We start from the raw sequence: 15,358 nt of genomic DNA on the forward strand, positions 1-15,358 counted from the left end.
TTCTCTTAAGCTATCAGAACTAATGGAAGATTGTATAAATGGTCTTATCTGTATATTCCTTTTCAGCATTCTGTTGAAAGGAAAACTAATCTTTTTTCCATTAGTGTCAAATTGAAGTTTATAAATATGATATGTAGGTGGGGTGAGCCTATGTTCTGGCTTGTTGGGGACAGTCCCATTTATGCCTATTGTCCAGGCAGATTTCTTAATAGTGCCCTCTTACTCTCAGTGGAGTCTCAATTGGATAAGTAACATGGCTAGCCTAGCTATAGAACTTGGTGGCTAAGAACATCGGTTCAAATCAAGGCTAAGGCTTACCAGACTCAGTTTCCTCAGCTTTAAAATGGGGATGACAACTGCATAACTGGTAATGTTAATGAGAATTAGTGATATGGATGACAATGCCTGGCTGTACTAAGCCCTAAGTAAATGTTTGATGATGATGATGGTGTGGGCTAGTTAATAGACTTCTTTTCTCTTTGAGCTTGACTCTTTTCCAGCTTTGTCCTTGACATATTGCTTTAACAACATTGTTAGAATCACAAAACTGATTGTTACTAAGAAAAGTACATAACAACTTCTCTAGAACAAAACAGATTCCATTTGATACAAAATTAGTTTTATATTATAAATTAATGAATTTATTATTGTCTAATTCCAGAGTCATTGTCATGTTGATGTTGCTAAATCATTTTTAAGCCTCCGATAACCATTGAGTTTTCTTGATTTGACACATCAAATACACTATGAACTGCTATTCTAACGTGGCACAAAAATCTTGGAATTATTATGTGAAACATTTAGAAAATATGAGTAAAAGTCACTGTAATTATTCATGGAAAGATACAATTGGTGTAATTTCTTATAATTTTTATGTGTGCCTTATAATTTCACACTGTGATTTATATTGTTCTCTTTCCCCTATAATATTAAATCATAAATTTTTTATGTGCTTTATTACAGGTATGGTAAGTAAAGTAATAGCAGGAATTTAGATTAAGACTTTTCACAAACTTATCTTTTAATTAAATCACTACTTTTATTTGATTTTCATCTTCTAAGCAAGTTTTATATATTTATGGTTATATCACTGACTTAATTTTGTTTTATGTATTTGCTTATTGGTATGACATACACATTTTTATATTTTGTTAGGGTTTTTGTTTGTTGTTTGGGGGAAAATGACCTTTCCATTTTCTCTACCAGGCTAATAAGGTTAATAGTATAATAGATATACTTTCATATCGTATTCTATTCTGATGTAATCATATGTAGATATATACGTGTATGTTAAAGTTTAGGCATGTTATTTACAAAAGTGGCATAGTATGATATACACATTTTCAGCATGCTTTTCCCATTTTACAGTATATGAATCGAAGCCAGGTCAATAAATAGGATCTACCACATTCTACTTAGTAGCTATATAACATTTCATAGTATGATTATACCACAGTTTATGCAACCTTTTTATATTGATAGGCATTCAGGTTATTTTTAATTTAATAGACATTTCACATTTGTTTTAAAATATTATAAGAATTTATATTCTCAAGACCAAAGAATAATAGTGGTGTTTTATTTTGGAGTACCTGTATTATTCTTTTTAATTTTTACAAAATGGTGGTGAACAGTGTTTTCTCATTAACTTAAATAGCACAAAAGAATTTTCTTTGTAAAAATGCTGTATAAAGTAATGGCTGACTACTGTTCCATTGAGTGGCTATACCATAGTTTTTCATTAGTTTTTCTCTTATTTGGGTTTAAAAATTTTTTTATACAATTAACAGTAAATACCTTTGGAGCAGAAATACTTTAAATATTTTAGTTTTTCTTAGGATAGATTTGTATAGGTACACTTACTGATTCAAAGGATATTAATTTTTAAGGTCTTGAAACACATCACCAATAGCTTTCTGAAAGCCCTTATTGCACACTTTCTTCTCACTTACCTTTGGGGTGGTCTCCGAATAGCCCTTTTTGTCTACACATGAATGGTATATATCTAAATCTGATCATTTCATGTCCATTTTGTTCACTCTGGTCCCAGTGAAAGAAATAAACCAACAAGTTCTATTAACTCAGGCTTCTTAAATCTTCAATAGTTTTGGAATATATTTACTTTTCAAAATTCCACTTCTCTTTCCCTAGCACAGGCCATCCTCTTTTTTTGCCTGCATTTTATACAAAATACCATTTCAAACTGGTCTTACTGTCTAATCTTATCTCTTTCTGAGCTTTTAGCTACCCTTTATCCAGATTGATCTTTGTGCAATGCAAGTCTAATTGACAGCACTTTTCTGTTTAAAACCAAAACGCTATTCATAGTCCTTAGAATGAATTCAACATTCTTCTTTGTATAACCTCATCTTTCTAGCTTCTTATTCCTGTTTCCTACAGCCCTTTCCATTTTTTCATCATGGAACCTTTGTAGTACTGTTATCTTTTTTGATTAGGTCTCAGTTTCTGTGGTGTTCTCTTCCTAGTACCTTTAATCTCCCTACTTTGCCACCCTCAGTTGTGGTAGGTGCCCTCCCAGTGTACTTCCTTTTGTGAAGTCTGGCTCATAATTTCTTGTTTAATTGTGTGCACATCTTCCCTCCCCCAGTTGGACTGTATGCTTCTTGAAGCAGGTGTTATATTTTGTTCACCAAGTGTTTTTAAGACAAAGCATGCTGCCTGAATCTGAGTATGTGTTTGTTGACTTGAAAACAGTTTAGGGACTGACTTCTTATCAGTTCTAGGTCAATTTTCATGGTATCAAAAGATTTTAGTTATCTGTTTTTTGTACCTCTCCATGCTTATTTTCTATCACTTTCTATTCCATAATCTATTCTCCATTCATTTCAGCTGTTTTAAAAGACTATACAATATTGTTTAATATTTTTATGCTTTTATAAGTCCTATTTCTTTTAACTGGAATGCCCTCTCCTATTAAACTTTTCACATTCTTTGAAACCTCTCTGATTCATCCAAGTTGATTTGATCACTTCTTCCTTTAATGTACAGTCACAAATTTCTTTAGTAGCATTTATTCACAATATGTTGTGGTTCTTTGTTTTTATTTCTGTTTTTCTTAGTAGATTGAGTTCCAGTGAGATGTGTCTCTTTGTTGTTATAGCCATGACATCAAATGTGTACTGTGTAAAGATTAATAAAAAATGTTGGTCAAAAAATGAATTATTGAATTATGTTTGTAAGAAAATTTATTTTAGTCCATTGGATACAAAGTATTCTAAAGACTGATCGTGTTAATTTCTAGGCATGATTGCCTATGGGCCTTCTAGATATATACATCAAAAGATTCTAAAAACATTGAATTTAGTGAGAAGCTAATGAATACAATAGGTTTAATATATTTTTATGGGGAGAAATAATATTCCAGTCAGACCATAGAAATCAGAAAAGGGAAATACAACTTATTGTTTTTATTTTAATATTTACATGTCTAATATTTAATATTTTCTATAGTTGGAAAGTACTTTTCAGAGTAATCAATATTTTCTGTAGTAAATTGAAATATAATTCATGTTGAGCAAATAAGACATTTGGTTTATATTTTAAATATATCAACTTTGTTTTGTTTTAGATATGGAACTCAATTTATATAATCTTAGCTTAAAAATAAATGGTGTTGTGTTACCGGAAAATATTTAATTCTTCTGCTAACATTAAATTGTCATGTTTCCATCTGTAGAATAACAGTTAATCATAGAACATATTATTCTTATTTTTTCATAGGGTCAGTACTCTTTTTTTGGGGGGAGAGTCGGGTAGTGGGGATTGAACTTAGGGGCACTCAACTACTGAGCCACATCCCCAGTCCTATTTTATATTTTATTTAGAGACAGGATCTCACTGAGTTGCTTAGCACCTCGCTTTTGCTGAGGCTGATTTTAAACTCATGATCTCCATGCTGCTGCCTCCTGAGCTGCTGGGATTATAGGCATGAGCCACTGTGCCTGGCTACTACTTTGTTTTTGTCAGTATCTAGAAATATAATTGAAATATTTTTCCTTTATCCATCTTTTCTATACCTGTCTAATGAAGGATAATTTGTATTTAGACTGTATTTCAAATTTATTACAGGATGGCAGTTTCAGTTTGTTTCATCAATAGAAAATTTAATGGAAGTATAAAGGTCAATGGTCATGAAAAAAGCTTGTTTGATTAAACATGTCCAGTGTTTATGTACTGTCATAATTTCTTTTTCAAATACTGTTTAACTGTCAAATTTAGAATGTTTTGAAATTTGAAGGCATTTTTGAAGTTGCTAAAACTCTATAGTACTGTTCTATAAGAAAACAACTTAAAGTGCAGCTCAAATTTTTCTTTTCAAGCAAAATGTTAATAGGGAAAAATTCATTTTAAATTTTATTGAAATCAATCTATTGATTTTTTTCCCCTTAAAAATCATGAAAGTAGCAACAACTATAATTTGTGTGGGTTTGTTTTATATATATGTGTATATATATACATATGTATATATGTATATATGTATGTACATAGTAATCACTTCAAAAAGAAACGATTTAATGAAACATGGTTAATAGTCCTAAAATGTTTATTGAATTAGAAATTCCTTTTCACCATCAATGTAAAGATCAGGTTATCCTTTGTTACATGTGTGTGCGCACACACACACACACACAAGATTATAGAAATTTTTTGGTTTTCTTTTTGATCATCTGGTTTCCTTAACCTCTATCACAACACATAGAAAAGTCAGTAACATTTTTATCTTGGTTTTGTACCAAGACTATTGCAGACATTAAATCTCAAAGACCTAGTAAAAACTAAAGAATTAAATTAAAAGTTGGTTTCTGGTATTTCAGTAGGAAAGATATTTGTTTTAAATAAATAAATGGTTTATTAGGTTTTAATATATGATGTTGAAAAATATTTGTAAGATTATGTATTTTAATAGAACTTACTGATTATCTGAGACCTAGTAACTATACCAATTATTTCATAAGATAATAGATGGGATTTGTACTCTATAAACTATATTTAAGATATTAATGTGTGTGAAATGGTGACTAGTTTATGGTTGGGGGTAGGGGGTTGGAGTAGGGAAACTGGGAGAAAAGTATAATGTCCAAAGATGGTTAAGAATAAATTTTCATGATTTTAGTTTGACTTATTTTTGTTCGTTATAGTGTTTTCATTTTGTGAGCTTTTCTATGCACATACAAAATGTTTCTCCTCAGGCCCCCTTGTATTTGCTGGTCCTATTTTTATGAACCACCGAGAACAGGCTCTAGCCAGACTCAGATCCCATCCAGCACAGCTAAAGCATAAACGGGACAAGCACAAAGGTATTTGGTCTTCATTATCAACTAGGCGGGACACTCTCCCAATTTCTTCCACTCATTTGAATATTGTCTCTGGGAAAATGCACAAACCTGATTTCTTTTACTTTCTTCTATCGTGTTTTGTAGCCTGAGGAGAAAGAACATGCTGAAAGTGGTACATGAAAGTGACTGTTATGCTTCTCAGTTTTCTGTTGTTGTTGTTAACTTTAATAAAGACGTCTTACAGTGTATCTTCATTTCTTTTCAAATTTCATTTTTAAAAAGGTGGAAAAATTTTGTTTCTTTCTAATTTTGGTCTTTATTATTTGTTTTCAGATGACCATGATGTAGCATTTTATAGTACTTTTTTTTTTTTGAGTGCTGTTTATATGACTTAGAACTAACAAAATTATTAAATGTAATGAAGTGGTAAGTTAAGACTGCCATTATATTTTTCTACTGTTTTAATATTAAAGTTTATAATACACATGAATATACAAATAAGGATATTTGAGGTTTAAGTAGAGATAGATGTAAGTAGTGAGTGAGCTTTAATTAGATTAACCAAGTCTGAAAGGGAGTAGGAATTTATTTCTGAATTATTTTTTGAGGTCTCAGAGTTCTGGGTTAATTAAAAATATTCTGAAGGTATGCTTGTTTTTGTTTTAAACAATAAACAATGGGTCAGTTAATATCAGGAATGAATTTAATGCAGAGAATTTTAAAATTTATGTATAAATTATGCCTAGAATCCTGGCATGTAAATCAGGGGGGCTCTTCACTGGTTAGTCCAACTTATTACAGTTGCTATCTTAAACTCCTAAGTCCTGAAAAATAAAATAGGAAGTTTTAAAACCACATTTTCTAACAGTTTGATTAATGTTTGTGTCTTATTATTTCTCTTGCTGCAAATCTTAGAGTTGAATAAAAATACATATACTTTAGTATTATCATCTTTATTTTCATTTACCTTTCTCAGTCTGTTTGCCTCTCACTAAAAGTAGAAAACAAAACAGACAAAACTTCTGTTTTTAGGAAAGTACAAATAGAGAGCTCAAAACTTAAGATATATATAGTCTGCAGAAATAAACATTGAGTGTTTATGTAATTAACCATAGTAAGATTTGTGATCACTCTTTTTACTGAGTGCTCAACAATGCCATTAATACTTAAATCTAAAGAATAATATTTGGAGTGTGAATTATTTTAATTATTGCCAGAACTTTGATCTCTCATGCCACTGTTAGAACAGGATTGTTTCATTTATGTTGTCCCCTCAATTGTATGAAAGTGGAATTTTTCCAAGACTTTATCTGAAGCTAATACTCATATTCCGTGAAATAGTTTAAAACGTTAATATCTTAGAGATAAGAATCTTTAATTTTTCTAGATATTTTAATTAAATGCCAAATGAAGACCAATGTTACAAATTTAAAGAAGACTTTTTCCAAGGTCATATAATTATTAGCTATAGAAACTATTAAATGATAGCTAGCCTTATATTAATTTTGTCTGCCACAGGGCTAATTTTTTGTATAGTTTTAAAAACATCTTTGGCAGGACCTCTTTGCAGTTCTACAGTATAGGACTAGGTTTTTTGTTTTTGTCTTATTTTTCTGGTTTTACAGAATGAGACTGTTTCATCTCTTTGCTCCTTAAAATGAATACAGAATACAAATAACATCATCATATGATACCTTATTTACATAGAGTATTAATTTACCACTTACTAATTCCCATCCACACACTAACCCTTTACCTCCATTGTCCTGTCATTTATTCATCAACTGCTTTCCTTACATATTTTCATTGTCTTTTACTATTTTTCCCTGTCTCTCTCTTTATTTTAACCACCTTTTCCAGTTTATGCACTGAGAAGTTTACTATACTAATTGTTATACTCTGTCTTACTAATGTTGTTGGTACAAATTGTAGGGTGATAAGGATTAAAATTTTCTAGACTATAACTTTTTTGTGGGGTAAGAGCTTTGGATTTATTGTTAACAGGAGTGATCTCTAACTTGGAAATTGGAGAACTTCTGGCCAATTGGAGATCTCAGAATGTCATGGAATGGCAAATTTTGACTAGAGGCAAAATAAACTATAAAAAGCTGAATCAATTAGTAGAATGTATTTAACATAATAAATTATTCTAAAATGTGAAAATAAATGATATTTCAAACAGAGACCTGGGTTAACATTTGTCTCAGTGATTTAGTGCTTTACATAGAAAGATTTCAATATAGTATATCTAATTATGAACATCTGTTTCCATATTTAATCTTGAAATCTGATGTTTCAAGTGACTGATGTTTAATTCTGAAGGCATGCTGCTAAACACCTGGGTTATGTTACACCTGTTTTCTGTTTGGAAGCAGTACAGTGTAATTGAAATATTCTAGCATTTGGAATTAGAATTCCACTTTAATCCTAAATTTGTCATTTATAAGAACTACATGGCTGTTCATAAATTTTTTAGTCTCTTTGACTTTAGTTTCTTTATGAAAATAAGAATGATAATGCATAACTTTCTATGAAAATTAATCTACATATGCATACACATATATACATGCTTAAACTTAGTCTTTGCATATGGAAATCCTCTATGAATTCTAGCTTTAGTTCATTAAAATGAGTTCTTTGCTTTCTCTTTTAAAATTCTCCCAAGGGTACAAAATTCACAATTTCATTAAATTTATAGGTATTTTATATTTATGAAAGATTTAAGATGTCAACTATTTGGTGTATGAGCCTTATATATGTTCATACTCTGTACCATTTATGAACTTTGGGCTGGTTACTTAACCCCTTGAACAACTTAATTTAGTCACAACCCCTATAGGTTAGTTTTCTTATCTGTAAAATAGTAAAACAATACTTGTATTATTGAATTGCTGTATTGATTAAAGAAAGCAACAATAGACAATATTGATTACTTTTCATACTTTATTAATTTAATTCTCATAAGAACCTTGTAGGTATGTACCATTGTTGCTGTTTTATAGGTGGAAAAACTAAGACTTAAACAGTCTAGTGTCCAGTGTCATACCACTAGCAAATGGTGGAGCCAGGATTCTAATCTAAGTCCTAAGGCTCTAGAACCCACAAGGACATATCCACTGTGGTTTTTAAATTTTTACACAGAGCAAGTGCTTAGTGAATTGCAGCTGCTTCTGCTCTTACCAAAATACTCACTGTATTCTCTGATAGTTTTGGTGACTAAGAGTACCCCCCCCCATGTAGCTTTATGTAAAAATTAAAATTTAAAGTGCTTTAGAAACTGACTTCTTTCTTCTTCTGTGTACAAAACTATGCCTAAACAATATATACACAATATTTTAGATACATATCTGCTAAAATGTTATAGCTGTTTTAGTACTAATATCATATGATGTATACCTGTGAACATATATTAAGGAAAATACAGAAAATGTTCATACTTAAATGGACAGTTACATGACTATTAAAAAGATTGTTTTTCCTGAAAACTTGAGATTAAGTCTTCTTGCAGCTTATTAACACTTTTCTGAATAATGAGCTTGGACAAAACTAATCTTGCTGCATTTCATTGTTGATTCTTAAATTTGCACTCAATTTTTGGTTACTTATTAAGTACCTTTTTTCTTTGTTCAACTTTTATATATTTCTCAATTATTAAAATTATATGTGATTTTTGACATCAAATGCTATATGTGTGTGTATATATACACACACATATATATATAAAATGTATGTATGTATGTGTGTATATATATATATATATATATATATATATATATTTAAATTCTGCCACTACTGCTGCTGCTAATCAAGAATCTCATCACCCCTTTTTTTACTTATAATATTTCATCATCTATAATAATTGAGAAATTATTTTATATAGATACAGGTTGTTTAGATGAGCTTTAACAAAATAGTTCTTGTTGAGTTTTAACCTCTAAATAATAGCAATTACTCTTTTAGTCATTATGGTTTTATTCAGTAAATTGCTAGGTTTCCATTTTTTCCCCTTTCCTTCCTTGATGCTATGCCTCTATTGTGGGATTTGTCTCTATATTCAGGCTCCAAATAAAAAATGGGGACAAATGCTAAATGCAAAGGTAAAAGTTAAAAGCTTCTAACCAGACATCAGTTCATGTTATAAAGTGGGATGATACTTGAAATGTTTAATGTAGTTAAGTCTGCCAAATCATGTGAATACAACTTGTTTTTCATTTTCATCATATTTGGTTTTAATAATTAGATATTTTTATCAATTCAGAGAAAGTTGTGAACTTTCTTTATATCTGATTTAAATAGTTTTAGAAGGTATGTATTTCTTTTTGTGTAAGATGTTACCAGTCGTAACCATTCCACTATCTTTTCAAGATGAGGAAGCTTTGAACTAAGTATATTTCATTTGAAATGAAACTAAATGTGATTTTTTTGTTGTTGCTGATTCTTTGATTTAATTTGGCAAACCCACATTAGATAATTTAGCAGAAGAGGAAGCATATTCTTTATCCTATTATAGTAAAACCTCTCACTAATTCTGAATTTATGATACTTCAGATGCAGTATTTGTGATCTTTATTTGAGTAAAAAATTCAAAGTAATTTCTTCCTCTGAATTTTCAGGGTCATACTTTTAAGGGGAAACCTGTCTAAAATCACTAGCTTTTCAAACCAAGGGCTCAAGAAATGAAGGATTCCTTCAACGTGCCTTCAACCTCTGGGTCCAGCAGTTAATTCTTGTATGTTAAAGGACTTTTATGTTTATGGTACATTTTAATGTAATATTGGCCTATTTTGAAGTATGGTATAGGTGAACACATTTATTGTAGCTTTTAGTGTAATCTGTGATCTGTTCTGCGTGAATGTAACAAAACTAAATTTTTACTTAAATATTCTACAATTAATATTTTTTGGTAAGTCATATGGGCCTACCAATTATGTCATTCCGAATTAGTGAGGTTTTACTGTCCTAGTGTTATAAAGAGTTTAAAGCTTTTTGAAATGATAATCAGTTATAGAAAGTTAAGTCATAATTTAGGTAAAGTTTGCCTTACCTGAATATTACTGAAAATAAGGTTAAAAGAAAGGATGAAATGAAAATACATTGATTTGGTGTTGTTCTGTTTAGCATTCTGAAATGGGTAATGAATTAAAAGTGTGTGTCTGTAGTTTCACATATGTATCTGCATATTATATATAGTTATTTAGAATTACTGTGCCATAAGAGAGTGGTTTAGACTAGTTGACCTTTTGAAATTCCTTCCAGATTTTTATTTATTCTGTGTGCAAGGAATTTGAGTCTCGATGACATAAAGGTCATATTTTAATAGCATTAACATATAGTTTTTTTTTAATTAGGAAAAGCAAGTTGTAGCTTGTATTTATACATTCCAAACTAGGGTTTTTATATTCTGGAATGTGGTTTTTGATGCTGTGGTTAAAATGCTAGAAAATTTAAAGTCAGAGTAGATTCCAGTAGTGGAAAAAAGGCCTAAAGCAAGCTTAGTAGAGGAAATTGTGAAAAGGATAGTGGAGGAAAAATGCAATGAAAACAGAAAGGTTTGGTTGAGGGTACTGATTGGGGGCAGAAAAAAGACTACAAAGCAGAATGGCTAGGGGGCTTAGGTGGGACAAGAGGTATGGTGAGAGTAGTTCATGAAATATAGTGCATTGAATAAAGCTTTTTGATCTTCATACATTTTTCAAAGTGCAGTTAAGTTTAGCAATACTGGACAATGTAGCCTTTTTGAGATCTGTTTGGGAAAGCTAAGTCACTTGGGACTCAATTTAAGATGACAAGTACTAACAATATCACTAAGAAAAATAATTGTTAAATGACTTTGCATGCAATTTTGTTAATGCAAACTAAATTTTCCAGTATAAAATTTAAGTTTTACATTTAAAAATTTATTTCTATAACTTAATTACCTATTTTCATGACATAACTGGCTAGCTTAATAGGTTTTATCCATAACCAGATCTTATCTTTGTTTTTATTGATTTAGTGATATTTGCAAACAGAGTATACAAGGAATCTTTTCAAATTTGCTTCTTTGCAGGTAGATTCTTGATCTATCACTTCTAACAGCTGCAGATTCTTCTTGCTTGTCCCTTTTAACATTTTTATCATTCTTCCATAGTAAATTGATAGTAAATTTTATTGTGAAGATAAATAATTGCTTAATTACAAATTATAACACTTACAGATGGAAGTGGGGAAAGAGGAGAAAAGGATGCAAGCAAAATCACAACGTATCCTCCAGGCTCTGTGCGATTTGACTGTGAGCTCCGAGCAGTACAAGTTAGCTGTGGATTTCACCACTCAGGTAGCAGCTGGAACGTTAGGGTATAACTGCATTTTTACAATTGTGCTCAATAACTTGTTTAATTTTGATGAAGTAGCCTGTTAATTGTGTAAAAGTGTGACAGTATCTCTTAATTCTACAAGACTTTTGTATTGATTACAGAATCTCTTTTAAAAACTATAACATGATGAACAGGTACTGTACATGTTCAGAGATCTGTCTTCTAGTCTGTCTTTTGAGGGACTTATTTTATAATTCATGAAATCACCAAAGATGAATTTATCTCCCTAATCCATTTTAGCTCTTATAAAGCACTGTAGTTTTTATAATATAGTCCTATATTTTCTTAATGTTTGATAAGAAAAGTTCATCATCAAATGTATGATCTTAAAATGTACAGAATAATCAGATTCTTAGTAAATTATTGACATTTGGGTTAGATAGCTTAGGTTGTATATTCAACCTTTATAAAAATTAAAAATGTTAATTTTCTTCTTTTAAATGAAATGTATTTTCTTATTCGATCAGGTATTGATAATCATTAAAACTCTACCATTTCATTGATGTTGTACATAATTTGTAGCATGCCAACCATCTGCTTCCTATAATTACCCTAAATGTTAGAAAGCAGGATTTTATATGGAATTATTCATTATCCAGATTTTATAGTTAATAAGAACCGATATGTTATTTAGCATTAATATTTTAAATGGCATTTCTAAGAATTTTAAAATATGTATTATGAAAAGCATGCATTTTAATGACCTACAAAAGTGTTTTTCAAAACTAAAATTTATAGATTCTCATTAAGTACAAATTTGGATTAGCTTCCATTATCTGTTTTTAATGACTATGAATTTTAGAAAATGAAAATTACACTGTTTTCCATATAGTTATGATAGAAATATAAAATGTATATAATGAAAAAATAAAGTTGTATATTTTGGTTTCAGTGGTTTTAATGGAAAATGGAGATGTGTATACATTCGGATATGGGCAGCATGGGCAGCTAGGACATGGAGATGTCAATTCCAGGTACTCACTGACTTTTTGTTTGAAGATGCTGGATTCTTTCCCATGGCCCTCTTTTCTTTTTAATCCTTAGTGTTTCTTTTCATCTCTCTTCTTAAATATGCATTCCCAGAATTTAAATATTCATATGCTGTTGCAAAATATGGACCTTGAATTATTGTGGTTCCTGATTTTGTGGTTGAGTGCTTTTGTATGGTAGGTAACCATGTATTATAAGGGAAATAGTTGATTTACATTTATGCATTTTAGATATAAAATTATTATGTTTATCACAAAATTCAACCATGTTCTTAGTGTCTCTTTTTAAAATTTTGAGTATGTGATAGAAAAGACAGTAAATATCCTCATTGCATTTTTTTAAATAGCAGCAATGGGGTTGGCGCTGTAGCTCAATGGTAATATAGCATGTGTGAGGTCCTGAGTTCCACCCCTGGCACTGCAAAAAAAGAAAAGAAAAGAAAAGAAATATGTAAATAAATAAAACATAAAAATCAACTGTGGATTGATTCAATCATGTTCCTTAATGTTGTCTGTTTTGAAATGTCATCATAAAGTTATTAAACTTATGAATAATTTTCATCAAAACCTTTTGGTCTTAATAATAAACTATTTTGACTTATCCCTCAAATAGCAAAGAACTATCTAGAGGAAACTTCTAGTAGTTCTCTTCTAATATCCATTCTTCCCTAATTCAGTTGGTAGTAAGTCTGTTAGTCTGTTGGTGACATGACCATAGGGCTGAAGACCACCTTTCTCAGTCTCCATTGCAGCAAGATGTGGCCACATGAACTATAAATTTATGTGCCACTTTAGAATGAAGCTGTTAAAAGGAGGTGGGTATGTCTCTTCATTTCCCCTTCTTTTCTTGCAACTTGCTGGCTAGAATGCATGGCTGGTAGAATTCAACCTGTGTTGAGAATGAGAGATACAGGTTAGAAATAACGTGATACTCTGACAAGATAAACTGCCACAAAAGCTCCTTACAATTAGGTGCTACTTGAGAAGTAAACTTCTATCTTAAGTCTCTTTACTTTGGCCTTCATTACAACAGCCAGTACAGAGTGCTTTTGGTAAAAAACAATAGAAAATTCAACTTTCTTAATTCAGGTCTTCCCAAAAGGAGATACCAAGACAGGATTAAATGTGCAAAGGATTTATTAGGGGGAAACTATAAAAGATAAAATAGGAAAAGAGCAGACATAGAAAAGGAGATCATTCAAATACAGTGCCCACAGGTCTAAGATCCTTGTAAAAGGAGAGGGAAGAAAACTTTGAGTAGGAAGAAGAGATAACAGTGCAGTTTTGAGGATATTTCAGTCAGGCCAGTGGAGTGCCTCCAGGCTGAGGTTGCCTTGGAAAGAGTTCTGCATTGGACAGGGAATGGACCTGTGTTCAGACCTTCACCTTGCTTAGTCATCCACTCACAGCATTTCAGGAGAGATAAATGGCCTCATGGATCCAAAGAGACAACACCTGGGGCTGACAATCAGCTTTGCTTCCTCCAGCAGTTTATCTTAAAGGAGATATAAGCGATTTGTGTCTGTAGAAACCAGACTTATTTTTCAAGTCTGGAGAGGCACAGGGCAGTTTCAGGCCAAACTTGATCCAGCAGTTCACCTCTCTTCTGCTAGACAAGCACTCTACCACTGAGCCACACCCAAAACTTTTGACTCAGCAGTTCATTTTGCACAAGAAGCCACTTTTTGACTTTCCATTTTACCTAATTCTTCCTTGACTCAGATTGTTATTTCATCCCTGCCAGAATCACAGGGACATCTGTGGTTTCTCATTTACATACACTAAAAGGAAGGTTCTCTTCCAGATATTAAGTTAAACCCACATCTACTTTCATTTAAACTTGAACTCAATCCACTGCTGTGACAGGGATGCATTTAGGCCATTTGTATGGTAGAGACCAAAGATTCCATAATTCATGTGTATGAAGAAGCTAGTGACTTTTTTTCTGTTTCACATTGAAGACTTATGACACAGAAGGTTTATCGTCATCTTCAACATTATTATTGTCTTTACTTAACTGATAGTTGTTTTGTGAGCCATATAAACTGGAAATAGTGTGCTACAGTTAAACATGATGGAGTCTCAGTTATATGTGCAGCACAGAAAGGCACTTTTTCCCAAATCATACTTTTATATTATTGCACAAAAAAGAATTATCAGCTGTAATTTGTGGTCTTAAAAAGGTTGGAAGGGAAATAGTAAAAATCATGATTATGCCCAACATGTTATTTTGCTGTTCTCTGTAAAGAATGAGCAGCATAAGTCAAGATCCTGCCACACCACATTGAGCTGTGGTGGCTGTGAAGAGGTTACTGGAAAATATTGCTTTTTTTGGTCCTGATAATACCAGCAAGCACCATTCCTTAATTTACAGTGACTCCCTGAGGTGACAGTATCATAGCAACACACTCACTGTTTTTAATAGCTTGAATTTATCATCTTTGTGAAATAAGATAGTTTTTAATGTTGAAACAAGTTATCAGGGTTTTTATAGAAGACTAAACTCTGGTAGGATCTGCTTTAACTGCCCAAAGTTGTTTCTTTACAACATGGAAAGTTTCACTAGTGCTTCCCTGAAGTGACTTGTAACTGGAAGGCTGGTAACATTAACCCTGGGCAGAGCTAAGTGGGATAATACAGTGTAGTACTACCTACCCAGTGTTTCCACTGGACTGCAGTTCATCAAGACTGCTTCTGTTTCACCCACTCTGGTTGC

General features: G+C 31.5%; 1 protein-coding gene across 13 annotated transcripts in view; it reads left to right on the forward strand.

The window, feature by feature from the left end:
• The window catches only part of Mycbp2 (MYC binding protein 2), a 272,081-nt gene that overhangs the window by 88,757 nt on the left and 167,966 nt on the right, over positions 1-15,358 (forward strand). For 10 of the 13 annotated variants that reach the window (XM_058580959.1, XM_058580960.1, XM_046449465.2 and 7 more), the window contains exons 18-20: positions 5,211-5,318; positions 11,494-11,613; positions 12,546-12,627. In XM_058580959.1, coding sequence (XP_058436942.1) covers positions 5,211-5,318; positions 11,494-11,613; positions 12,546-12,627 — 310 coding nt within the window. Of the gene's footprint in view, positions 1-5,210; positions 5,319-9,143; positions 10,027-11,493; positions 11,634-12,545; positions 12,628-15,358 lie in introns of those variants that run through there. The other 3 variants (XM_058580965.1, XM_058580963.1, XM_058580966.1) reach the window with 3 other exon arrangements.

Source organism: Marmota monax, unplaced genomic scaffold (genome assembly GCF_021218885.2).
Source record: "Marmota monax isolate L192 unplaced genomic scaffold, Marmota_monax_Labrador192_F-V1.1 WCK01_AAM20220418_F8-fsc00137, whole genome shotgun sequence".
Taxonomy (NCBI): Eukaryota; Metazoa; Chordata; class Mammalia; order Rodentia; family Sciuridae; genus Marmota; species Marmota monax.